This window comes from Macaca thibetana, chromosome 16, assembly GCF_024542745.1.
Source record: "Macaca thibetana thibetana isolate TM-01 chromosome 16, ASM2454274v1, whole genome shotgun sequence".
Classification (NCBI taxonomy): domain Eukaryota; kingdom Metazoa; phylum Chordata; class Mammalia; order Primates; family Cercopithecidae; genus Macaca; species Macaca thibetana.
In genome coordinates this window covers 71,634,474-71,661,763 of record NC_065593.1, presented here as the reverse complement: position 1 = coordinate 71,661,763, position 27,290 = coordinate 71,634,474, and the positions used below count along the sequence as shown (strand labels likewise).

At 45.4% G+C, this 27,290-nt stretch overlaps 1 protein-coding gene across 2 annotated transcripts in view; it reads left to right on the top strand.

The window, feature by feature from the left end:
- KPNA2 (karyopherin subunit alpha 2) overlaps nucleotides 1-11,284 on the top strand; it is a 140,903-nt gene extending 129,619 nt beyond the window's left edge. For both annotated transcript variants that reach the window (XM_050762454.1, XM_050762455.1), the window contains exons 2-11: nucleotides 487-584; nucleotides 734-871; nucleotides 4,651-4,739; nucleotides 6,356-6,624; nucleotides 6,877-6,971; nucleotides 7,072-7,335; nucleotides 7,818-8,051; nucleotides 8,300-8,482; nucleotides 10,184-10,333; nucleotides 10,939-11,284. In XM_050762454.1, the coding sequence (XP_050618411.1) occupies nucleotides 510-584; nucleotides 734-871; nucleotides 4,651-4,739; nucleotides 6,356-6,624; nucleotides 6,877-6,971; nucleotides 7,072-7,335; nucleotides 7,818-8,051; nucleotides 8,300-8,482; nucleotides 10,184-10,333; nucleotides 10,939-11,031 (1,590 nt within the window). In that variant the 5' untranslated portion in view covers nucleotides 487-509 and the 3' untranslated portion in view covers nucleotides 11,032-11,284. The remainder of the gene's footprint in view (nucleotides 1-486; nucleotides 585-733; nucleotides 872-4,650; nucleotides 4,740-6,355; nucleotides 6,625-6,876; nucleotides 6,972-7,071; nucleotides 7,336-7,817; nucleotides 8,052-8,299; nucleotides 8,483-10,183; nucleotides 10,334-10,938) is intronic.
- Nucleotides 11,285-27,290: the final 16,006 nt, after the last annotated feature.

The following is a 27,290-nucleotide window of genomic DNA, read 5'->3' as shown; positions in this document are numbered from 1 at the left end:
CGTGGCTAGTCCAAATTGAAATACGCTGTAAGCTTAAAGTACACAAAAGACTTCAAAGATGGAGTATGGAAAAAGAATGTAAAAGATGTCAGTTATTTTATATATTGAAATATGTATGTTGAAATACTATTTGGATATGTTGGGTTAAGTAAAATAAATTATTTAAATTAGTTTCACTTGTTTCTTTTCGCCTTTTAAAAAGTATGGCTACTAGGAAGTTTCAATTTATATAGCTTGCATTCTATTTCTGATGGACAGCCCTCTCCAGGAAGTCTCAGCGCTTCAGAGGGAAGGGGGACAGTTCCCGTTTGGGTAAAGCTGAATTTAGTTCAGCACTAAATTTCATAGTGCTGAAAGCATGATGATCCCCCCTCTAGTATACAGGTGTGGATTCAGTAGATGCTTGATAATTCAATTCTTATTTGGTACTATTATTGACAAAGGAAAATGATAAAGGAAATATTTTTCTCCTCGCCCATCTTTTAGCTTTCTCCCTTTGTCTCATAACCATGTCCACCAACGAGAATGCTAATACACCAGCTGCCCGTCTTCACAGATTCAAGAACAAGGGAAAAGACAGTACAGTGAGTACCTTCTGTTGCTTTCCTGTGGTGGTGTTTAAATGGGAGGACATTTGGAAAGGGGTGAAAACTTAGGGATCTTTTTAAAAATACCCTCACTTAGCAACAAAAACTGATGTGATAGGTGAAACGGCATGTTATCTTTTCTCAAGGAAATGAGGCGTCGCAGAATAGAGGTCAATGTGGAGCTGAGGAAAGCTAAGAAGGATGACCAGATGCTGAAGAGGAGAAACGTAAGCTCATTTCCTGATGATGCTACTTCTCCGCTGCAGGAAAACCGCAACAACCAGGTAAAAAATGTATTTTGGTTTATGAGTTACGTGAAATCCAGAAAATCAGTAGGAACTTTTCTTAGAAATTCAAGTAAACTTAACATTTTTAGCCTTAGGTTGTAACTATCTGTGAAGATCTTTTTCTCTGTTCCCAATTAGTAATTGTCTTCTTTCCTGCCTTCCATAATCCACTGAAGCTGATTTAGGATCTTCCTTTAGCTCTGACCTTCCTTCAGACTTCCCTGCATTTCTAGCTGCTAACTGGGTACCTTGACCTGACCACTGTGTCCAGAGCCAACCAGTTTCTGGTTTATTCTTTTTTTTTTTTTTTTCCCTAGACGGGGTCTTGCTTTGTTGCTCAGGCTGGAGTGCAGTGGCACAATCTTGGCTCACAGCAACCTCTGCCTCCTGGGTTCAAGCAATTCTCCTGCCACAGCCTCCTGAGTAGCTGGGATTACGGGCACGCACCACCATGCTTGACTAGTTTTTGTATTTTTGTTTTGTTTTGTTTTTTTGAGTTTCCCCTCTGTCGCCCAGGCTGGAGTACAGTGGTGTGATCTCAGCTCACTGCAAGCTCCACCTCCCAGGTTCACGCCATTCTCTTGCCTCAGCCTCCCAAGTAGCTGGGACTACAGGCACCTACCACCCTGCCCAGCTAATTTTTTTGTATTTTTAGTAGAGACGGGGTTTCATCATGTTAGCCAGGAAGGTCTCAATCTCCTGACCTCGTGATCCACCTGCCTCGGCCTCCCAAAGTGCTGGGATCACAGGTGTGAGCCACTGCCCGGTCTGTTTTTGTATTTTTAGTAGAGGCAGGGTTTCACCATGTTGGCCATGCTAGTCTTGAACTCCTGACCTCGTGATATGCCTGCCTTGGCCTCCCAAAGTGCTGGGATTACAGGCGTGAGCCACCAGACCCTGCCCGTTTTTGGTTTATTTCTGCCTTTTTTGGTATTCTCTCTTTTTTTGTATTTGTCACCAGCTTTGTTCAGGACTTTCCTTCTGAAATATTTATGGTAGCCTCCTAAGTTATCATTTCCTCCTTTCTGTGCCATATATTATTTTCCTGAAATTTTTCCTGAAGTACTGCCTTAGACATGTGTTTTCTCTCCTCAAAATCCATCCTCCAAATTGCTTGAACCTGGTAGGTGGAGGTTGCAGTGAGCCAAGATCGTCCCATTGCACTCCAGCCTGGGCAACAATCAAGGAAAAAAATAAAAATAAAAAAATTCATATTCCAGCTGGGCATGGTGGTTCATGCCTGTTCATGCCAACACTTTGGGAAGCTGAAATGGGAGGATCACTGGAGGCCAGGAGTTTGAGCCCAGCCTAGGCAACGTAGCAAGACCTTGTCTCTATAAAAAATAAAGTTAGCTGGGCATGGTGGCATTGGCCTTTAGTCCTAGGTATTCAGGGGGCTGAGACAGAAGGATCACTTGCCAGGATTTTGAGGTTGCAGCGAGCTATGATTGCACTACCGTACTCTGTGCTGGGTGACAGTGAGACCCTATCTGTAAAAATAAAAATCCCTGCTCCATGAAGGCCTTCCATAAAGTAGACCTATCTTAGATTTTCAAATTTATCTTTCATCTGGGCACTTTCCTACATCTTTTTCTCACAATATGCGTCCTTTTTTTTTTTTTTTTTTTCTTAAGATGAAGCCTTGCTTTGTTGCCCAGGCAGGAGTGCAAGGCACCATCTTGGCTCACCACAACATCCGCCTCCTGGGTTCAAGCGATACTCGTGCCTCAACCTCTGGAGTAGTTGGGATTACAGGCATGTGCTACCATGCCCAGCTAATTTTTGTTTTTTTCCAGTAGAGACGGGGTTTCGCAATGTTGGTCAGGCTGGTCTCGAACCCTGACCTCAGGTGATCTGCCTGCCTTGGCCTCCCAAAGTTCTGAGATTACAGGTGTGAGCCACCACGCCCAGCCACATTATGCTTCCTTTAGCACTCCACATTTATCTTTTTTTTTTTTTAATTGAATACTACCTATGTTCTATATTTAGGGTACTAATACTCAAAGCTCATCTTCTCCTTATAGCACTCCTTAGTCTAGCAGGAAAGACACTTCTTTCTCAGGATTCTCTAGCACCTGGTTCTGCACCCAAAATGGGGAGTAAATGCTGTGTAGCCCATCTATTTACCACTTGTTTTACGCTGTTTGTCTCCTTGTCACATTTCCTCTGTGAGGCGTCAGGCTCCTGGAGAGACAGGGATACTGTCTTTTTAAATTACGGGTAGCACTGGTTCTCAAACCTTTCTACTGTGATTCACAACATAAATATATATATATTTTTTTTGGTGGGGGTCGGGGAATGGGTCTTGAGCTGTTACCCAGGCTGGAGTGCAGTGGTGCGATCTCCGGCTGACTGCAGCCTCCATCTCCTGGGTTCAAGTGACCCTCCTGCCTCAACCTCCCAAGTAGCTAGGATTACAGGGGATCACCACCATGTCTAGCTAATTTTTGCATTTTTAGTAGACATGGGGATTCACCATGTTTCCCAATCTGGTCTTGAACTCCTGACCTCAGGTGATCTACCCACCTCGGCCTCCCAAAGTGCTGGGATTACAGGCATGAGCCACTTCGCCCAGCTGAACATAAAACATTTATATTTGCAACAACACTCAACCATGGAAATACACAGATTATAAAATTAGATATGAGAATCCTCGGCCAGGCGTGGTGGGTCACACCTGTAATCCTAGCACTTTGGGAGGCCCAGGCGGGCGGATCACCTGAGGTTGGCAGTTCAAGACCAGCCTGAGCAACATGGAGAAACCCTGTCTCTACTAAAAATACAAAAAAAATTAGTTGGGCATGGTGGCGCATGCCTGTAATCCCAGGTACTCGGGAGGCTGAGGCAGGAGAATCGCTTGAACCCAGGAGGCGGAGGTTGTGGTGAGCCAAGATCGTGGCACTGCACTCTAGCCTGGGGAACTAGTGAAACTCCATCTCAAAAAAAGAAAATCCTCAGAACGTTGCCTATAACTTCATGTCTTTCTCCCTCAAAGTATATCTGAATGCAAGTTATTGAGACTAATGTAGAAATAATCTTTGGTCTTGTATGGCGACAGGCAGACACCACCATGCCTGGATTTTTTTTTTTTTTTTGTCGTGGGGAGGTCGTCTCACCCGAGCTCAAACCATCCTCCCTCCTGAGCCTTCCAAAGTGCTAGGCTTACAGGTGTGAGCCACCATGCCTGGCCTTCTAGTTCATTTTTTAAATGGTTCAAAGCTGCCTTTTTTAGCGACAGGACACTTGGATACTCCATAACTTGAGACTCTAGTGAGTCATGACACCGAGTTTGGAAACTGTTCTACATATAAAATAATGAATATTTAACAGGCAAAATTAAATGTAGGGTTAAATATGTAGTAGCTGGCTATAAGCCTAATGATGTTTACACAAGTAAGTGTGGATTTTATTTGTTTTTTTTTTTTTTTTTTTTTTGAGACGGAGTCTCGCTGTGTCTCCCAGGCTGGAGTGCAGTGGCGTGATCTCGGCTCACTGCCAGCTCTGCCTCCCGGGTTCACGCCATTCTCCCGCCTCAGCCTCCCAAGTAGCTGAGACTACAGGCGCCCGCCACCACGCCCAGCTAGTTTTTTGTATTTTTAGTAGAGACGGGGTTTCACCATGTTAGCCAGGATAGTCTCGATCTCCTGACCTCGTGATCCACCCGCCTCGGCCTCCCAAAGTGCTGGGATTACAGGCTTGAGCCACCGCGCCCGGCCGGATTTTATTGTTTGTATTTAAGCTTAATGATAATGTGCAAAATTTCACTTTTCTTCTAGGGTACTGTAAATTGGTCTGTTGATGACATTGTCAAAGGCATAAATAGCAGCAATGTGGAAAATCAGCTCCAAGCTACTCAAGCTGCCAGGTAAGTCTTGTCTGCAATAGCATGGGTAGCCCAAGAAATTCAGGTCTTTAGATTTTTTTTTTTTTGGGTGGGGGCAGGAAGGGACAGATAGTGTGTAAGGAAAGATTAGGCCAGCCAGCCATACGCCAAATAGTATTTTTTATTTATTAATTTTTTTGAGAGAGGGGCCTTGCTATTTTGCCCAGGCTGGTCTCGAATGCCTGGGTTCAAGCAATCCTCTCACCTCAGCCTCCAGAAGTGCTGGGATCATAGGTGTGTGCCATTGCACCTGCCCATAAAATTTGTACCAAAGTAATGTTTCAGGTCACTGGCGGGGAAAGGAAGAAATAAATAGTAAGTGGGATTAAGACATGCATTTAGAATGATAGATCCATTTAGGAGATCAGTATAATTTGACCTTTACCTCCCACCATACACAGATATTTATGATATGATAGAAAGGATTAATAAGTTCTGTAGCTTGAGAGTGTGCGGAAGAACAAATTTCAATGGTAAATTATCATTAAAAAGTTCTAGGCTGGACACTGTGGCTCATGCCTATAATCCCAGCCCTTTGGGAGGCTAGGGGGCGGGTTACTTGGGCCCAGGAGTTTGAGACCAGCCTGGGCAATATGGTGAGACCCCGTTTCTACAAAAAAAATTATTAGTTGGGTGTGGTGGCACATGCCTGTAATCTTAGGTACTCGGGAGACCCAGGCACGATAATTGCTTGAACCCAGGAGGCGGAGGTTGCAGTGAGCTGAGATCTTGCTACTGCACTTCAGCCTGGTGACAGAGCAAGACTCTGTCTCAAAAAATAAATAAAATTACCCGGGTGTGGTGGTGCGCACTTGTTGTCCCAGCTACTAAAGAGTCTGAGGTGGGAGGATCACTTGAGCCCAGGAGGTGGAGGCTGCAGTGAGCTGTGATCATGGCACTGCACTCTAGCCTGGGTGGAGTGAGATCGTCTCAGAAAAACAAAATGTAGCCGGGCGCGGTGGCTCAAGCCTGTAATCCCAGCACTTTGGGAGGCCGAGACGGGTGGATCACGAGGTCAGGAGATCGAGACCATCCTGGCTAACACGGTGAAACCCTGTCTCTACTAAAAAATACAAAAAACTAGCCGGGCGAGGTGGCGGGCGCCTGTAGTCCCAGCTACTTGGGAGGCTGAGGCAAGAGAATGGTGTGAACCTGGGAGGTGGAGCTTGCAGTGAGCTGAGATCCGGCCACTGCACTCCAGCCTGGGCAACAGAGCGAGACTCCGTCTCAAAAAGAAAAATGTGCTTAACCACAACTATCAGGGAGAACAAATTCAGTTAACAATGGGAGTCTAACCCTGTCAGAACGTCAAAAGTTTTTTTAAAAAGTGACAAGATCTGTAGATTTCTGCAGGGATGGAGAGGAGGGTAATCTACATTAATTTTTGGAAAAATGGTAGTTAATGATACCGCATATATAGCACCATATAGGTAATCTGTTCAGCTTCTCTTAGATTCCAGAATGTCTCAGCATTTAGTGATTTACTTAAAAGGTTGTCTGAAGTTCTAAACTGTTGAATTGCATTTTAAATTGGTTTTTACACAAACTCCTTTTGTTAACCACTTTCAATTTTTATTTCTCTTTTTGTTCCCCTTTAGGAAACTACTTTCTAGAGAAAAACAGCCCCCCATAGACAGCATCATCCGGGCTGGTTTGATTCCAAAATTTGTGTCCTTCTTGGGCAGAACTGATTGTAGTCCCATTCAGTTTGAGTCTGCTTGGGCACTCACTAACATTGCTTCTGGGACATCAGAACAGACCAAGGCTGTGGTAGATGGAGGTGCCATCCCAGCATTCATCTCTCTGTTGGCATCTCCCCATGCTCACATCAGTGAACAAGCCGTCTGGGCTCTAGGAAACATTGCAGGTACTTGGACTTGAAGTTCTTTTGACTGAATGTATCTAAGCGTAATGAGTTCAAAGAAAGGCCTTATAAATAGTAACGACTTCATCAAGTTTTGAGCTTGCTTTCAAGCCGTTATTAGGAATGAAAGTGTCGTCTTTACAAAGGCAGCAGAGGGGCATCTAAGTACGCTTGGGAGTTTTTGCTGGTGCATCAGTCACTGAACGTTGGTGGTGTTGGACAAGATAATAAAATTAATCTTGCCTTTTTTTTCAGGTGACGGCTCAGTGTTCCGAGACTTGGTTATTAAGTATGGTGCAGTTGACCCACTGTTGGCTCTCCTTGCGGTTCCTGATATGTCATCTTTAGCAGTAAGTTACTAACATGAATAAAGTTACTCACTTCTTCATTCTAATTTCCCCCATCTTCTCAAAAGACAGAACCTCTCATTGCCTATTTTTTTCCCCCTAGTGTGGCTACTTACGTAATCTTACCTGGACACTTTCAAATCTTTGCCGCAACAAGAATCCTGCACCCCCAATAGATGCTGTTGAGCAGATTCTTCCTACCTTAGTTCGGCTCCTGCATCATGATGATCCAGAAGTATTAGCAGATACCTGCTGGGCTATTTCCTACCTTACTGACGGTCCGAATGAACGAATTGACATGGTCGTGAAAACAGGAGTTGTGCCCCAACTTGTGAAGCTTCTAGGAGCTTCTGAATTGCCAATTGTGGTAAGTTATTTACTTGTAGATTAGGACATAAGTATAAAAAGCATGATCAGGGCTGGGTATGGTGGCTCACGCCTGTATAATCCCAGCACTTTGGGAGACCAAGGCGGGTGGATCCCCTGAGGTCAGGAGTTAGAGACCAGCCTGGCCAACATGATGAAAGCCCATCTCTACTAAAAATACAAAGAAATTATCTGGATGTGGTGGCACGCGTCTGTAATCCCAACTACTTGGGAGGCTAAGGCAGGAGAATTGCTTGAATCCGGGAGGCAGAGGCTGCAGTGAGTCGAGATCGTGCCATTGCACTCCAGTCTGGGTGACAAGAGCAAGACTCCTGTCTCTCAAAAAAAAGCATTATCAGTTGATACTAATATTGAAATATTACCTATTTCATACCCATGATGGGCCTCTTGTTAAAACTTTTAGGGTACAGAATTTCTGAAGTGCTGGGAAAAAACCAGCATCAACATTTTTTTTTTTTCCAGACTCCTGCCCTAAGAGCCATAGGGAATATTGTCACTGGTACAGATGAACAGACTCAGGTTGTAATTGATGCAGGAGCGCTTGCTGTCTTTCCCAGCCTGCTCACCAACCCCAAAACTAACATTCAGAAGGAAGCTACATGGACAATGTCAAACATCACAGCTGGCCGTCAGGACCAGATACAGCAAGTTGTGAATCATGGATTAGTCCCATTCCTTGTCAGTGTTCTCTCTAAGGTAATGAAGTCTTAGGATTTAATCAAGTCATTTTTAGTATTTATAGAAAGCTCTGCTTGATAAGCTTCTTCACGTGCAAGAATCTTGGGTTCTACTTGGAGTCCTTTGCTGAAAAATACCCAGTAACCCCTTTCACTTACAGTTGGATAGAACCTTGGTACTTTGAGTCATTGTTTTTGTGAAAAAGTACTCCTGGAAACTTATTCTTGCAACTTTCTGAAATAAAACCATTTCGTTATGTTTAATAGGCAGATTTTAAGACACAAAAGGAAGCTGTATGGGCCGTGACCAACTACACTAGTGGTGGAACAGTTGAGCAGATTGTGTACCTTGTTCACTGTGGCATAATAGAACCGTTGATGAACCTCTTAACTGCAAAAGATACCAAGATTATTCTGGTTATCTTGGATGCCATTTCAAATATCTTTCAGGTAAGACCTATCAAGGTGGCTTTGTTTGAATTTGAACTTGATAATAATCAGTTTACTATTTAGACCTGGGGGAGGGCAACTGTTGTAAGTTTAGTCACTAGTAAGCCACAGATTCAGAAAGCCTGTTTAGGTGGGCCACACCTTTGATTAAAAATGTGGCAGGCATTATCAAAGATGAAAGAGATGACAAGATGGGACCTGAATCGAAGTCGGGCGTTTATGTGAACTCATCACATCTGTTTACTTAGTTGATTTAATGTCCCAATTTCATACTGAATTTTGGTGAAATTAAATTTGAATGACTTGGCCAGTCATGGTGTCTCATGCCTGTAATCACAGCACTTTGAGAGTCCAAGGTAGGTGGATCACCTGAGGTCAAGAGTCCGAGACCAGCCTGGCCAACATGGTGAAACCCCGTCTCTGCTAAAAATACAAAAATTAGCCATGTGTGGTGGCAGGCACCTATAATCCCAGCTACTTGGGAGGCTGAGGCAGGAGAATCGCTTGAACCCTGGGCCAGGGGTGGAGGTTGCAGTGAGCCAAGATCATGTCACTTCACTCCAGCCTGGCCGGAAGAGTGAAACTATCTCAGAAAAAAAAAATTTGAATAACTTATATTTTTCTTCTGGTTGTATCCCTAATTGATCCAAGCATACCAGCATATGGCACTTTGTCATAGTGATTGGTGGTAGGTAAGTCCTACTCATCAACTTTAGATTCTAGAGATTTTTACATATAGAAGTTGAGTCTACAGGCTGGGCACAGTGGCTCACACCTGTAATCCCAGCACTTTGGGAGGCTGAGGTGGGCAGAGCACGAGGTCAGGAGTTTGAGACCAGCCTGGCCAACATAGTGAAACCCCGTCTCTACTAAAAATACAAAAAATTAGCCGGGTGTGGTGGCAGGCGCCTGTAATTCCAGCTACTTAGGAGGCTGAGGCAGGAGAAAGGCTTGAACCCGGGAAGCGGAAGTTACAGTGAGCTGAGTTTGCGTCATTGCACTCCATCTTGGGCAACAAGAGTGAAACTCTTGTCTAAAAAAAAAAAAGTTGAGCCTACAATAATGGATGCTGGCGTATTTGTCACTGTGTATAAATAATTTGTCAATATGTGGCCAGTATTTCTTCTTCACCTCATCTAATCCCCTAAGTTACTTTGAAGCAAATCTGTTATTTCATCTATAGATATTTATGTATCTCTTTAAAGTTGAAAATTTAAAGGAAAACTAACCTACATACCATTCCGTATGTCCAGTAAATCCTTAATACCAACACACATTCTGGTCAGACATTTAGTTTAGCACTCCATAGGCCATCTTTGCCTTTGACACCTTGACTACACCTTGTGATGATAAAGGATTTTTTACAGAACAATAAGCCCCTGTTCCCATAGCAGACCAGTTGAACTGGAATGTAGTGTGTTTTAAAAATTGCCCACGTGATTTTGATACATAGAAAAGGTTGAGAGCTATTGATTGTAAGATCTTTGGCTCCAGTTGAAGTAGTGCTAAAAGCAGGTATAGATCCAATCACATTGAATTTCAACAAAATATAAAATGGACTGTGATAGTGATAGGTTTGTTGAAGGAACTGTTAGGTGATTATTTCTGCCTGACATGTGTCTATATTCAAATTATCGATGTTGTTTTGTTCATTAAAACATTCAGAGTATACACCAGTAAACTTGGAATTTTTTTTTTTAGGCTGCTGAAAAACTAGGTGAAACTGAGAAACTTAGTATAATGATTGAAGAATGTGGCGGCTTAGACAAAATTGAAGCTCTACAAAACCATGAAAATGAGTCTGTGTATAAGGCTTCGTTAAGCTTAATTGAGAAGTATTTCTCTGTAGAGGTGAGTAATGGATGGTAATATTAATAACAACTTGGAAACATCTAAAGTCAAGGCCATGAGCCTTTTTTTCCCCTCATACTTTTTAAAATAAGTCTCATATCTTTGTTAAATGTAGTAAAATATCAGTGTGCATAGGACATAATGTACTTATTTGCCCCTCTAGTTTGGCTTGATGGTAATAAAATCTTTTTAAACTGAGATTTTAAAAGTCCCCAGATTAGTTTCAAATGAACAGCCTTGAGAATCTTAGAATATCTGGAGGGTAAGTTAGTGGGTGTCATTGTAGGAGGTGATAGAGAAGGAGGCCAAACCCACCACTATGCTCTGGGCCTAATACAGTCTTTTCCTATTGAAAAGTGGCAGTTGGGGAAGAAAAAAATCTGTTTCTGTCACTGTAGTAGCATTTCTTATCCCCAGTCCCTGCAACTCCCCAGGCACTCATGAATTGGCAAAGTTTCAGAGACCCTCCCTCCACTATGTCAAATACTAGAATATCATACAGGATTAAAGGTATAATATGCAGATCAAGACCTAGAGATTAAATACAGACTTCTAGGTAGGCTGCTGCTTGAAATACTTACATTCTTTTTATAATATATTTCCAGGAAGAGGAAGATCAAAACGTTGTGCCGGAAACTACCTCTGAAGGCTACACCTTCCAAGTTCAGGATGGGGCTCCTGGGACCTTTACCTTTTAGATCACGTAGCTGAGGCATACATTTGTTGTGTACCATGTTTGGTATTTTGTCTTATTGTTTCTCTACTAAGAACTCTTTTTAAATGTGGTTTGTTATTGTAGCACTTTTTACACTGAAACTATACTTGAACAGTTCCAACTGTACATACTGTATGAAGCTTGTCCTCTGACTAGGTTTCTTATTTCTATGTGGAATTTCATATCTTGCAGCATCCTGTAAATAAACATTAAAGTCCACCCTTTTCTTTACTTCACCATGCCTGTGTGTGGCTTTCTAATTTGGAGCCTTTAATGTCTCTGGTGAAAGGTAACCCATCTGAATTGGTGTGATGAACCAGAGTAGTCCTGGCTGCAGTTTTTACAGAAGAATGAATAACATTTTCTAGAAACCCTCAGCCAGTGTCTCCTTAAGTCTCCTTGGCCAGGGAGATGGGCTAAACACCTTAAATTTAATCATAAATCTCTCCTGGAGCTACAAGCAGAATTCATTCCTCCCAAACTTCAAGGCTGAATGGGATTCCAAGGTCAATCATGGCTGCACATGGGCCTCACCTGGGAAAGTACCCAGTTCTGTTTAGTTGATGAGGGCCGTGAGGGTCCACCTTTGGTCTTTTTAAAAAATGCAATTCCCAAGGGCTCCTCCTGTACAGTGTAGGTTGATAGACACTATTCTTTTTGAGATGGAGTCTCTGTCACTCAGGCGAAACCCTGTCTCTAGTAAAAATACAAAAAATTAGCTGGGATTACAGGCATGGTGCCGGGAGCCTGTCATCCCAGCTACTTGGGAGGCTGAGGCAGGAGAATAGCTTGAACTCGGGAGGTGGAGGTGGCAGTGAGCCAAGATTGCGCCTCTGCACTCCAGCCTTGGTGACAGTAGTAAGCCTCCGTCTCAAAAAAAAAAAAAACCACTGATAAATAATGTATCTTTACCTATAACTTTCATTTTTGTATTTGTTTTTGTTGTAAGCAAGGGAGGAAACGTAATATTCCTAAACCTATTTGGCAATTAACAGTAAAAACTGCTAAAACTTATTTTGCTTGTTGAAATAATCTTAAAAGGGTAACATTAAAAGATTGGATATCAGTGTTAAACATTTCACAAAGTATTGATTCATTGCTATATTGCATTTTGGCTAAAAATAAGCTACTTGATTATTTTTAGAGCAAAGGAAATCAACATTCTGTTTCCTAATGTTGATTTTTTTTTTCTCTCATCTGTGGCTGCATCATCACTGAAGAAAAAGCTCAGGATAATTTTTTGTTATTGTAAATCCTCGTTGTTAAGTAAGATTTTTATTTCAGCATTTGGCTTCTTTAATTGCATAACAGCAGTAACAGCAAAGTCAGTTTTGTTCATATGAGCCATTGGAAACCTTGTCAGATACAGGACCCAAGTTCAGAAGGCCATTAAGGCCTGGCTGCCCCTTACCTCTCTCCACCCTTGCTGGAGCTTGCCAAAACCCGGTGGACTGATTTTGGAAAACCCTTGAAACATGTCATTTCATTAATGGTGCTTTCTTTTGGGATTGGGCTGTTGACCTAATTTGTGATGAAGGAAACCTGGCCAAATCATGCAGCCTCCCTCTAACTCCCCATGGGAAAGTGTTAGAGAAAAGTGTTTCAGCAACATCACCCATTTAAGTTTCATAACCCCAGCTAATAAAGATGATAAGAAACACCCAAGCTATCAACTAGGGTTTTTTGAGGGCAGAAGTACAATTTAATTTTGAGCACTTGAATGTTAAACGACATGTTTTTGGCATAGTTTGAAAGCTAATTCTAGTGTCTGTAAACACCCAGTTCCTCCTAAATATTTGGGACAGTTTCATAACACTGTAGGAGGTGTATGCATCGAACCCTCTTAAACTGATCAGTTCGTGCATTCCAGGCTTTTCACAATTGTCAATGTCTTTTCCCATCCTAGTTGTGGGAGGTAGCATGATGCAGTCAAATGGACTAGTATTTAAGAGCCAGATCTGTCTGAATTCAAATCCTACCTCTTTATTATGTCAGTGAAAGACGTTTTGGTGGGGCAGCTAAGTGCCTGGCATAAGAAAAGTATAGATACTAATTCCTACATAATAGATATTTCCCAGATAAGTATTACAGCTACTCCAAACTTTTTGTTGTTGGGAATAGCCATAGTAACTGAAGAAACAAAGTCTTGCTATGTTGCCCAGGCTGGTCTCAAATTCCTGGCCTCAAGCTATCCTCCTGCCTCAGCTTCCCAAAGGGCTGGGATTAGAGGCATGAGCCACTGCACCCGGCTGCCTCCAACCTTTTAACACCAAAGATTTCTGTTTGTTCTTACATAGACCCTTGTTTTGATATATTTTACCGTCTAGGCTAAGTTTATTAGTACTCTTCTCTTTTTTTCCCCTTGTCAGTCAGATACAAGTAAACATAAGATCACCATACTGGATTGTTTATATACTTAATGATAGGATTCTACCAAAAAGTCAAATGTTTTGTCAGCCTTTAAGGTCTTTTAGGGGCTTGCCATAGCTCTCTGAACAGTGGAACTGGCTCAAGGAGGGCCCACTGTGACTAAGTTCCTAGACTGGCTGTTAGCCTTTGCAGTATCCCAGTGAGAGGTCCAGCTGTCTTCCTGTGCCCACTGGTTCCCTTTCTCTTAATTCTATTGGACAGAATAATTGGAGCACCTCCTCACCTAACTTCTTACTGGCCATAAGAACAGGACCGAACCACCCAAGTCCAACTTGGTGATGGAAGCTTGTCAGTATCAATACCTGATAGGCCCCTAATACTAGTGTTAATGAAGTTTCTTAAATGAGGGAACACTTGACTGTTTTTCTACTATGAAGAAACTCATGTTTAGAACTTGAACAAGTTTAGGCAGAAATATTGGAAGCTTATCCATAAAAACAAGGGAATATGAGGAAAGATTGGATAAATAAGAAAACTTTGAATAAATTCAAAATTAAAGTTAATGGTCAAAGTATGACACCCAGAAGGCATCTCCTGATTGTGGCTGCAAAAAATACATATTTTAAAAGCAAAACTGTTGAAATACAGGAGAAATGTAGAAAAACATGTATAAATAAGATGGTCTTTTTTTCTTTTTTTTTTTTTTTAAATGGAGTTTCGCTCTCGTTACCCAGGCTGGAGTGCAATGGTGTGATCTTGGCTCACTGCAACCTCCGCCTCCCAGGTTCAGGAGATTCTCCTGCCTCAGCCTCCCGAGTAGCTGGGACTACAGGCACATGCTGCCACGCCCAGCTAATTTTTTGTATTTTAGTAGAGACGGGGTCTCACTGTTGTTGCCCAGGCTGGTCTCGAATTCCTGAGCGCAGGCAATCCACCCTCCCAGGCCTCCCAAAGTGCTAGGATTACAGGTGTGAGCCACCGCACCTGGCCTTTTTTTTTTTTTTGACAGAGTCTTGCTCTTGTTGCCCATCCTGGAGTGCAATGGTGTGATCTCAGCTCATTGGAACCTCCACCTCCTGGGTTGAAGTGATTCTCCTGCCTAAGCTTCCTGAGTAGCTGGGATTACAGGCATGCACCACTGTGTCCAGCTAATTTTTGTATTTTTAGAGATGGGGTTTCACCATGTTGGCCAGGCTGGCCTCGAACTCCTGACCTTGTGATCTGCCCACCGCAGCCTCCCAAAGTGCTGGGATTATAGGCATGAGCCACTGCACCCAGCCGCTTTTTTTTTTTTTTTTTAAATGTCACTCCCTGAGCCTAAGTAGTTTAAGACATCAGATCAATGAATGTAACTGCCATTTGACTAAAGAACTCCAGTTGAACAGTTTAGCTGCTGTCCCTAAAAGATGGCATTTGGTTTCATTTGTTCCAAAAGCATGATAAAATACTAAAAATCTGTGGTGCCTTTGTCCCCGGAAAGAGAAGATGGCAAGGGTTTATATTTCTCGTTCGGCCAGGAGTGCAGTTTCCCTGCAAGCCCCTGAGGGTGGGTGGTAACAATGGGATGTGTTTGGCTCCTCATCCTCCTGCTGACAGCCAGGTCTCAGAGAGGCAGGTCCCACACTTCCCAAGCTCTGGATCCCAGCTCGGCCGCCGCGGGAGGAAAGGCTTCTAACTGGTTAGGAAGCACAGAACTTGCCTGGCCTTCGCCAGCATAATCCGATCTGTCATTCTCTGTAGGAACCGGCTCTGCTCTAGGCCTTGTTCTTTGCTCCGGAGGTAACAATTGCCATTTTTCTTTGGTATTTCGGCTGTAGTGATCACACTCGCCCTTCTCATAGGAAACCATGGGAATCAGCCCAAGTCACAGCTGGCTCCCAGATGGCTCTTGATCCTGTGACCCCACCAACATTCCGATGCTGATTTGCTTGGGAGGTTCAAGCTTGGCTTGCCGGGGCACCATGCTCCTGGATCCCCACCCTGGGAGATTTATAGGCAGGCCTTGGAGAGGACAAATCTCTAGAGGTGGGATGGGGCCAAGCAGTTTCCTTTTGTTGCATGTTCTAGAATTCTGCCTAAAACAGAAGAGGCTGACCTCATTCTTGCCCCACCCGAAGACCGAGCGGGAATAACTAACTAGCAAGCTATTACTGACATTGCTAAATTACCTAACAAAGAAAGTTCTTCATTCTGTCTCCGTCTCTCTTGATGTATACTAATATATGTGTATGTATACTATATATATGACAATTCTTCATATAAATGTGCATACACAAGAGGAATTCTTTTCCCGTGTGTGTTCTTGCTGTAGGATGCTGAGTTTGACATAAACATGATCTAAGAAGATTGTATTCTCCACTCCCAGGCTGAAAGTATCCAACCTGTTCAGGTAGAAACGGCCAATAGAGCTCAAATAGTTTCTCGTTGCAAAGAAATTCTTTGGTGTCCATTTCCTGGAGATACTGTGGAGGATGCTAGCAGGTTTCTAACATACTTCAGCTGTTCAGGAAATATTTTACATAATTTCCTGCTCTAGAGAATAGGAGGAGGGCCTGAAAGTTGGAATGCGTTACTCTCTTTCTTTACGGTCTCAAATGTGGTTCACAAGGACCCTTCGCTATTCACACACACGCTCTGAGGCGCTCTTTTCTGGCTCTACCAGCCTTTTTATGCGGGAATGTTTTTTTTTTTTTTTTTTTTTTTTTTTTTTTTGAGACGGAGTCTCGCTCTGTCGCCCAGGCTGGAGTGCAGTGGCCGGATCTCAGCTCACTGCAAGCTCCGCCTCCCGGGTTCACGCCATTCTCCTGCCTCAGCCTCCCGAGTAGCTGGGACTACAGGCGCCCGCCACCGCGCCCGGCTAGTTTTTTGTATTTTTTAGTAGAGACGGGGTTTCACCGTGTTAGCCGGGATGGTCTCGATCTCCTGACCTCGTGATCCACCTGTCTCGGCCTCCCAAAGTGCTGGGATTACAGGCTTGAGCCACCGCGCCCGTCCGGGAATGTTCTTTTTTTAAGTGTGGCGAGAATCCTAGTAACTTGGACTTCCCATAGCATACTGGCCTGAGCTTCCTAAGGAACTTTACAAACATGAGCTAATTAAGCTTGGAAAGCCCCATGCCAGTCCTCCCGGCTGTTATTGAAATGAGGCCAGCTCTGGGGTGGACCAGCTGCAGTTTTTGCCCGGCACAGCAACAATTCAAACCGTGGAGAGGAAGGGAAGCTGGCTGCCTAATGCAATTGAAACTGCAAGGGAGAAGCAAGTTAGGCAACACGTAATTAATTGCCTCCTCGGTTTGCTTCAGCCTAACAGTGGGGCTCAGATACTGGTATTTTAACTGGGTCAGTTAGGCCTTTGTCCAAGATTTCAGGCAATGGCCCAAAAATGGACAAGTCTAAGATTTTGTTTTTTTTTAAATTGAGATGGAGTTTTGCCTTTGTTGCCCAGGCTGGGTGCAATGGCGTGATCTCAGCTCACTGCAACCTCCGCCTCCCAGGTTCAAGTGATTCTCCTGCCTCAGCCTCCCAAGTAGCTGGGATTACAGGCACACACCACCACACCCGGCTAATTTTGTATTTTTAGGAGAGTCAGGATTTCATCATGTTGGTCAGGCTGGTCTCGAACTCCTGACCTCAAATGATCCACCCACCTCGGCCTCCCAAAGTGCTGGAATGACAGGCATGAGCCACCGAGCCTGGCCTAAGAGTTTGCTTTTATCTAAAGCAGTGATTCTCAATCGAGGGAGATATTGCCCCCAAGATGACATTTGACAAAATCTGGAGACTTTTTTTTTTTTTTTGAGATGGAGTTCTGCTCTTATTGCCCAGGCTGGAGTATAATGGCATGGTCTCAGCTCACTGCAACCTCCGCCTCGTGGGTTCAAGTGATTCTCCTGCCTCAGCCTCCCGAGTAGCTGGGGTTACAGGCGCCTGCCACCATGTCTGGCTAATTTTTGTATTTTTAGTAGAGATGGGGTTTTGCCATGTTGGCCAAGCTGGTCTTGAACTCCTGACCTCGGGTGATCCGCCTACCTCGGCCTCCCAAAGTGCTGGGATTACAGGTGTGAGCCACTGTGCCCGGCCTGGAGATGTTTTTGGTTGTCAACCTCGCAGGGGAGGGGGATGCTACGGTTATCTAGTGGATAGCGACCAGGGATGCTGCTGAACACCCCATAATGCACAGAACAGCCCCCACAATAGATAATTTTCTGGTCTAAGATGTCAACAGCGTGGGGGTTAAAAACCCTGATTTCAAGCTTCAAAGTGACCCAGCGTTGGCTTGTCTCCTCTGTGTTAGCCCTAAATCTTAGCCTGGTGACCTTTCAGCCCCCTCAAATCTAGGATCTAAGCTCATGGCAGCACCCTGAGCCTCTCGTGGGTTCCTGAGCTCAGCCCTCCCATCGATGCCTCTGTGAGTGATGACATTGTCCTGATCGATGCCTCTGTGAGTGATGACATTGTCCTGATCGATGCCTCTGTGAGTGATGACATTGTCCTGAGCTTCTGGGTGGTGAAGACTCGACTCTCACTGTGCCATATGTTCCTGGGAAATTGGACGCCTCTGCACCTTATGAGTGGGCTTTCTGGAAGAGGAACCACTTGTGTAGTTCCCAGTTGGGCCCCAGAGCTTTGAGGTCCTGTGTTTCTTGCAGTGAATATAGTGGGGACATTCCCGTTTCTCTGAAGAGCCCATTCAGAGAACAGCTATTTACTTCCTGCCTCCTCTGGGCCCAGCTGCCAGGGAGACCCCAGGTTTCAGCAAGAGGAAATTCAGGGAAATTCAGCCGATGGAAAGATACCAGGGAATTTAATTTCAGCCTTTCCTTTTGTAAACTTAAAAGACATTCTCTTGTGAGAAAACCTGGGAAACCTTCACTTCAGCCAGGAAGACTTCTCAAGCAATCCTCCAGTCTCGGCCTCCCAAAGTGTTGGGATTACAGGTGTGAGTCACTGCACTCCGATCCAATTTACTTTTTGTTGTTGCTGGGACAAAGTGTCGCTCCGTTGCCCAGGCTGGGGTGCAGTGTTGCGATCTAGGCTCATTGCAACTTCTGCCTTCTGGGTTCAAGCCATTCTCTTGTGCCTCAGCCTCCTGAGTAGTTGACAGGTGTGTGCCACCAGGCTGGCTGATTTTTGTGTTTTTAGTAGAGATGGGGTTTCACCATGTTGGCCAGGCTGATCTGGATCTCCTGACCTCAGGTGATCCACCTGCCTCAGCCTCCCAAAGTGCTGGGATAACAGGTGTTAGCCACCACGCCCAGCCAACAATTTACTTTTAAAAGGTAAAAGTAAAGCTGGTGACAATGAAAAGGGCATGTCTTTGCCCTTTTCTGTCTAAGAGATTAAAACATGGACAACATGCAATAACCTTCAACTCTGGTCTCCCTGCCTTCTCTTCCTCTGTTGTCCCACACCAGTCCTCACAACCACCACGGGGGGTGTGTGCTTTATGAACCTTGTTTGCCCTTACAACAACTTATTCTCCTAATTCCTCCCTTTCTATTGTCTTTATTTTATTAAGGCACAACTTAATTTTTTTTTTTCTTTGAGACGAGTCTCGCTCTGTCACCCATGTTGGAGTGCAGTGGCACCATATCAGCGCACTGCAGCCTCCGCCTCCCAGGTTCAAGCAATTCTCCTGCCTCAGCCTCCCAAGTAGCTGGGACTACAGGCACCTGCCACCATGCCTGGCTAATTTTTGCATTTTTAGTAGAGACAGGATTTCGCCATGTTGGCCAGGCTGGTCTCGAACTCCTGACTTCAGGTGATCTGCCTGCCTCGGCTTCCCAAAGTGTTGAGATTACAGGCATGAGACACTGCCCTGGCCTTAAGGTGCAATTTATATTTAGTAATGAGTGTGAAGTGCTCTAATCTGAAGTGTGCTACTCAACACTTCTTTTTTTTTTCAGGCAAGGTCCCACTCTGTCATCCAGGCTGTAGTTCAGTGGTGCAATCTTGGCTCACTGCAATCTCCGCCTCCCGCCTTCAAGTGATTCTCGTGCCTCAGCCTCCTGAGTATCTGGGATTACAGGCCCAAGTCACAATGCCCAGCTAGTTTTTGTATTTTTAGTAGAGATGGGGTTTTGCTATATTGCTCAGACTGGTCTTGAACTCCTGGACTCAAGTGACCCTCCTGCCTCAGCCTCCCAAAGTCCTGAGATTACAGGAGTGAGCCACTGTGCCTGGCCACTCAATGCATTTTTGGACACCCAGGTAACCACCATCCAGATAAAGACATGGAACATTTTGGCCAGGTGCGGTGGCTCACTCTGTAATCCCAGCACTTTGGGAGGCCAAAGCAGGAGGATTGCTTGAGTCTAGGAGTTCAAGACCAGCCTGGGCAACATGACAAAACCCCATCTCTACAAAATACAAAAATTAGCCAGGCGTGGTGGTGTGCACCTGTAGTCCCAGCTACTTGGGAGGCTGAGGTGGGAGGATTGCTTGAGCCAGGGAGATCAAGGCTGCAGTGAGCTGAGATTGCATCACTGGACTCCAGCCTGGGTGATAGAGTGAGACTGTCTCAAAAAAAAAAAAAAAAAAAGGGAAAAAAAGAAAACTAACGTGCCTCCTCTATCTAAAACACCAATATGAAGAACAATGGTATTTCTAAAACTTCAGATCTAGGTGTCAAAATGAATTCACCCCAAAGTGCACCAAGCATTGTCAGATTCTCTTCACTAGATTCAATCCCCAGGGCTCCTAAGTGGCTTCCAACCTGTGCTGTGGACGGACAGTGAGTGAATGCTTTTGGTTTTACATAGGAAGGGTGAGGGCCAGGCGTGGTGGCTCAGGCCTGTAATCCCAGCACTTTGGGAGGCTGAGGTGGGCAGATCACCCGAGGTCGGGAGTTCGAGACCAGCCTGACCAACATGGCAAAACCTCATCTCTACTAAAAATACAAAAATTAGCCAGACATGGTGGCAGGTGCCTGTAATCCCAGCTACTTGGGAGACTGAGGCAGGAGAATTGCTTGAACCTGTGAGGCAGAGGTTACAGGGAGCTGAGACCATGCCATTGCACTCTAGCCTGGGCAACAAGAGCGAAACTCCGTCTCAAAAAACAAACAAACACACAAAAAATAGGAAAGGTGAGAACAAATGCTTTTCCTTCTAATAGTTTAGAAAGACAGAAACTAGAAGTTATTGGTTAAAACACACACACACATCAACAAAGTATTTTTTTCTCGTGGTGGGTCAAGATTTTATGCATGTCAAAAGTATGAACACAGGGCATAGGGTTTGCTATGAAAAGCAACAGGGGGAGACTGAGTTCCGTGTGTTGTGGGCGAGGGAGGTACAGTATTTGTGAAAGCTGCTGAAGACTCCCTCCTGCCTGGAAAGCCGCCACAGGGAGGCAGTAGAGCTTAGTGGTAAATAGCGCTGGCTCTGGAATCAGATGTGAATTTCAATCCAGCTCTGACACCTAATAGCTGTGTGACCTCCAGCAAGTTGCTTAACTGCTCTGTGCCTCACTTTCCAACTCAGCAAAATGAGGATAAAACTAGTATCTAACTCCTAGAGGTGCTTTAAAGGTGATTTGAATACCCAGCTCACCAAGTAAGCTCTCAGTCAGTGTTAGTTTACAAAGCAGGAGTTTAAGGGGGCAACTCATTTCAGATAGATAGATAGATAGATAGATAGATAGATAGATAGATAGATAGATAGATAGATAGATAGATAGATGTTGGATAAATAGTTTTTTTGGGGGAGCATATTTTTCCAGCTATGCAAAATGGTTTAACCCAAAATCTAAACAGTTGCTCAAAGAGCCTTTTTCTAGCCTCCACCTACAATCATGTCCCTTTCTGATCACAGAGCAGATTTCAACAGCTCCTTCAGAGAAACCAGGCCCCTGCACAATGTTATTCTAGCTCTTTCTTGTCATGCAAAGGATGTATAATTTGTTCCATTTCACTCTCTCTTTCTCCCCCTTTTTTTTTTTTTTTTTTTTTTTTTTTGAGACAAGGTCTCAGTTTGTTACCCAGGCTGGAGTGCAGTGGAGCAATCATGGTTTACTACAGCCTCCACCTCTTGTCCTCAGCAATCCTCCCACCTCAGCTTCCCAAGTAGCTGGGACCACAGGTGTGCACCACCATAGCTGGCTAATTTTTATACTTTTTTGTAGAGACAGGGTCTCATTATGTTGCCCAGGCTGGTCTTGGTCTTGAACTTCTGGCCTCAAGCAATCCTCCTGCCTCAGCCTTCTAAAGTGTTGGGATTACAGGTGTGAGCCACTGAGCCCAGCCCCATTTCACTCTTGAGTGTGGAAAACTTTCTTTTAGCCTTTGGGGTGACTATAGATAGACAGATGGAGATAGATAGATAGATGATAGAAGTTTAGAATACATAATACCTATATATTCCAAATATATCTAATATATATGCATGTAATAAACACATTATGAGATATTATCATTATTTATGCAATTTATTTGGGGTATTCTACTTGGAGTTTTACCTACAATTTCACCGAGATTGGGAGATCTGCTTAATGTTAAAGCTTCCAATGCTGCGTGTCCATCAATTACATCAAGTGTCTGAGCTTGGGAGACGGGGAGTAGTAAGCTCTTGGCTGGTGGTTCAGCAGGTGATTGGAGGCATTTAGGGGATTGGTAACATTTCTGGAGGAGGAGGGGGTAAGCTGGATGGGTAGGGATCCCAGTGATCAGATGGGAGGAATTTAGATTTAATGCCTGATTGGATTGTAGTTCACCAGCTGGGATTGCAGGCTGGTTTATAGGAGTGGGTTCCATGTTGATGGAATATCAGACTCCTTGCTTCTGAAAGGAGTAAGAGGAACTGCATGAAGGGGGAGGGAGTTGTGGCTCATGCCTGTAATCCCAGCACTTTGGGAGGCCGAGAGGGGTGGATTGCCTGAGGGCAGGAGGTCGAGACCATCCTGGCTAACATGGTGAAACCCCATCTCTACTAAAAATGCAAAAAATTAGCCAGGCGAGGTGGCGGGCGCCTGTAGTCCCAGCTACTTGGGAGGCTGAGGCAGGAGAATCGCTTGAACCCAGGAGGCGGAGGTTGCAGTGAGCTGAGATCATGCCACTGCCCTCCAGCCTGGGTAACAAGAGCAAAACTGCATCTCAAAAAAAAAAAAAAAAAAAAAAAAAAAGTCCTTTTTACAGATGAGAAAACTGAAGCACAATGAGGTCAAATGATTTGCCAAGGTGTAACCAGTTTGTCTAATTTTACCTTCTCCCAAGGACCAAGGCAGATGGTGTCTCAGACTTTTGCTTTGTAGGGGCTCCTGGACAAGGGCTTTTTTTTTTTTTTTTTTTTTTGAGACGGAGTCTCCCTCTGTCTCCCAGGCTGGAGTAGTGCTGCAATGGTGCGATCTCGGCTCACTGCAACCTCCTGGGTTCAAGTGATTCTCCTGCCTCAGCCTCTGGAGTAGCTGGGACTAGAGGCACTCGCTACCACACGGGGCCAATTTTTATATTTTTAGTAGACACGGGGTTTCACCATATTGGCCAGGCTGGTTTCAAACTCCTGACCTTGAGATCCGCTCGCCTCGACCTCCCAAAGTGCTGGGATTACAGGCGTGAGCCACCAAGCCCGCCCGGCCAAGGGCTTTTGACAGTGGATGAGTGGGCCCACGGAAGCGGACTCCCCAAGAACACGCTGGGGGGCGCTGGAGGACAGCCAGCTGGTTGCATCTGGCAAAGGGGCAACGTCCTTTTCTGTAAGTTTGGGGACAGCAAGAGGTGAGTTCAGGGTAGGAAGCTGAGGTCTCTACAAGGTGCTGGCCAGGACGCGAGCCTCAGGGCTCTCTCCAGAATGAATCAGTTCCCTGCTGTCTGCTGCCGATTTATTTATTTATGAGGCAGAGTCTCACTCTGTCACCCAGCCTGGAGTGCAGTGGCACAATCTTGGCTCACTGAAACCTTCGCTTCCCGGGTTCAAGCATTTCTCCTGCCTCAGCCTCTGAGTAGCTGGGATTACAGGCATGAGCTACCACGCCAGGCTAATTGTTGTATTTTTAGTACAGATAGGATCTTGCCATGTTGACCAGGCTGATCTCAAACTCCTGACCTCAAGTGATCTGCCTGCCTTGGCCTCCCAACGTGCTGGGATTACAGGCATGAGCCACTGCGCCTGGATTGATTGATTGATTGATTGATTGATTTTTGAGTTAGGGTCTCACTCTGTCACCCAGGCTGGAGTGCAGTGGCACGATCACAGCTCACTGCAACCTCTGCTTCCTGGGCTCAAGTGATCCTCCTGCCTCAGCCTCTCCTATAGCTGGGACTACAGGCATGCGCCACCATGCTCAGCTAAATTAAAAATTTTTTTTTTTTGGGCCGGGCGCGGTGGCTCAAGCCTGTAATCCCAGCACTTTGGGAGGCCGAGACGGGTGGATCACGAGGTCAAGAGATCGAGACCATCCTGGCTAACACAGTGAAACCCCGTCTCTACTAAAAAATACAAAAAAACTAGCCGGGCGAGGTGGCGGGCGCCTGTAGTCCCAGCTACTCGGGAGGCTGAGGCAGGAGAATGGCCTGAACCCAGGAGGCGGAGCTTGCAGTGAGCTGAGATCCGGCCACTGCACTCCAGCAAGGGGGACAGAGTGAGACTCCGTCTCAAAAAAAAAAAAAAATTTTTTTTGTAGAGATTGGGTTTCACTACATTGTCCAGGCTGGTCTAAAACTCCTGGGCTCAAGCAATCCTCCAGCCTTGGCCTCCCAAAGTGCTGGGATAACAGGCGTGAGCTGTTGTGCCTGGCCATGGTGCCACTTATTGAAGAGGAAAGAACTAACGCCGAGCAGAGAAAGGGCCGTACCCAGTGGTTTTGAAAGGTGCTTCCCTGATGTGTTTCCCCTCCACCCAACGACTATTCTCTGAGCCTTTAATATGGGTCTGGGAAGGAAAACAGTATTTACCACAAACCATCCTCTTCTCTGATGTGCATTACCCTCCGAATTCTCACAAATACCTGAGAGGCAGGGCGAGAATTCTGCCTTTACAGAGAAGGAGCTGAGGCTAAGAGAGGTTAAGGAGGCTTTTTAGTGTCACACAGCCACCAAATAGCAAAACTGGAAAGTCATCTGTGGTCTCCCTGCCACTTGCCTCATATTGCCAGGGATGGTACTAATTGCTGGAATACAAATCCTAAAGGAAAGTCTTTTTTTCCTAAAACTTTTGCTTTGTTTCTTTGAGACAGTCTCGCTCTGTCACCAAGGCTGGAGTGCAGTGGTGTGATCTTGGATCACTGTAACCTCCGCCTCCCGGGTTCAAGTGATCCTCCTGCCTCAGCCTCCTAAGTGGCTGGGATTACAGGCACATGCCACCACACCCAGTTAATTTTTGTATTTTTAGTAGAGACAAGGTTTCACCATGTTAGCCAGGCTGGTCTTGAACTCCTGCCCTCAGGTGATCCACCTGCCTTGGCCTCCCAAAGTGCTGGGATTACAGGTGTGAACCACCATGCCTGGCCCCAGAGGAAAGTCTTTTTTACTTAAAACTTTTTTTTTTTTTTTTTTAGACAGAGTCTCGCTCTGTCACCCAGGCTGGAGTGTAGTGGCACGATCTTGACTCACTGCAAGCTCTGCCTCCCGAGTTCAAGTGATCCTCCTACCTCAGCCTCCCAAGGAGTTGGGACTACAGGCTAACTTTAAATACCCAATAGAAGAGATAAGGCTGGAGTCCACATGACCAGTAGGAATGGTGGACGCTGACTGAGAGCTTTTCGGCACAGGCTGGGCCTGATGCTCAGTAACTCTAATAGGCCAACCATGACCCTTAAGGAGGGGCTATTGTTTCCATTTTATAGCTGGGGAAACTGAGGCTCATAGAAGTTAAGAAAGTTGCTCCAGATTCCACAGCAAGCCGCTGTCTCTTCCCAGCCAAGGGAGACATTACACGAAGCACAAACAAGCCCTCTGGGTGGACATGGTGACGTTTGGCACATGTGCAGTCTCAGTCTCATTCAAGGGACTGAAATGAGTCATCTACAAATCAAAGAACCAACCTCTCCGGACACACGATGAGGCTGGTTTGTACATTAGGAGGAGCTGGACCCAGATAATGTGGTTCTAAGCAGAGAAGATGGCCTTATTCCAACTGCGTCCCCTCTGCAAGCCCTTGGGAACTGGCCAGGCCCAGTGACCCGTGGAAGAGGGGATGCTGTGCCCTAGTGTCCGAGCAGCACGGCTTGGCTCAGGCTGCTGGGCTCCTTCCAGCTTACAAACCTGTTTGTTTTTACCCTTCAATGTGAACCAGATGTGGGCACCTCGCTCTCCAGGAGGTCCCTTGCCCGTACTCCCCCGACCAGTCCCTCGGCATCATTGGCAGCCGCAGCTGATGGACCAGCCTCCTCCCAGCTCTCTGGCCTCTCTCACCCCCACACCCCCTCCCTCACTGTACCTCCTGCCCCTTCCCTTCCCCCAGTGTGATTTGAAACAGGACATGACACTGGACAGATCTCAAAAGTCCATATGTCCTGGACGCTCTCTCTAGGAATTTTCTGGGCCTCCAGCTTGCTCTGTGTGTCATGTCCTTCCCACTCACAGTATCTGGGGGGAAAGAAGCGCTAAAGGAAAATGAGAGTGAGCGTTCTTCATCCCCAGTGCTACCTTATCCCACTGTGATCTTGGGCAAGTGATTTATTTATGTCTGCACAGACTCGTGAATGCAATAGGTTATAATCCATGACTCTCACGATTCACCGTAATAATGAAATTATTCCCAGGCCGGGCATAGTGGCTCATGCATGTAATCCCAGCACTTTGGGAGGCTGAGGCAGGCGGATCACCTGAGGTCCGGAGTTCAAGACCAGCCTGGCCAACATGGTGAAAACCTGTCTCTACTAAAAATACAAAAATTAGCCAGGCATGATGGTGGATGCCCGTAATCCCAGCCGCTTGGCAGACTGAGGTGGGAGAATCGCTTGAATTTGGGAGATGGAGGTTGCAGTGAGCCGAGATTGCACCACTGCACTCCAGCCTGAGCGACAGAGCGAGACTCTGTCTTAAAAAAAAAAAAAAAGAGAAAAGAAATTGTGGTAAAATACATATAACATAAAATTTGCCATCTTAGCTATTTTTATTTTTATTTAACTTTTATTTTTATTTTTCGAGACAAAGTCTCACTCTGTCACCCAGGTTGGAGTACAGCGGTGCGATCTCAGCCCACGGCAACCTCCACCTCCCAGGCTCAAGCAATCCTCCCACCTCAGCCTCCCAAGTAGCTGAGACTACAGGCGCACCCCACCATGCTTGGCTAGTTTTGCATTTTTTCACCGTGTTGGCCAGGCTGGTCTTGAACTCCTGACCTCAGGTGATCCACCTGCCTCAGCCTCCTAAAGTGCTGGGATTACAGGCGTGAGCCTCCACACCCTGCCCTATAATTTTTATTTTATTATTTATTGTTTATTGTTATTATTATTATTTTATTTTATTTTATTTATTTATTTATTTTTTTATTTTTATTTTTTTTTTTTGAGACGGAGTCTCGCTCTGTCGCCCAGGCTGGAGTGCAGTGGCCGGATCTCAGCTCACTGCAAGCTCCGCCTCCCGGGTTCACGCCATTCTCCTGCCTCAGCCTCCCCAGCAGCTGGGACTACAGGCGCCCGCCACCTCGCCCGGCTAGTTTTTTTGTAATTTTTTTGGTAGTTGAGACGGGGTTTCACCGTGTTAGCCAGGATGGTCTCGATCTCCTGACCTCGTGATCCGCCCATCTCGGCCTCCCAAAGTGCTGGGATTACAGGCTTGAGCCACCGCACCCGGCCTGTTTATTATTATTTTAAGATGGAGCCTCGCTCTGTTGCCCAGGCTGGAGTGCAATGGCACAATCTCCACTCACTGCAACCTTTGCCTCCCTGGTTCAAGTTATTCTCCTGCCTCAGCCTCCCAAGTAGCTGGGATTAT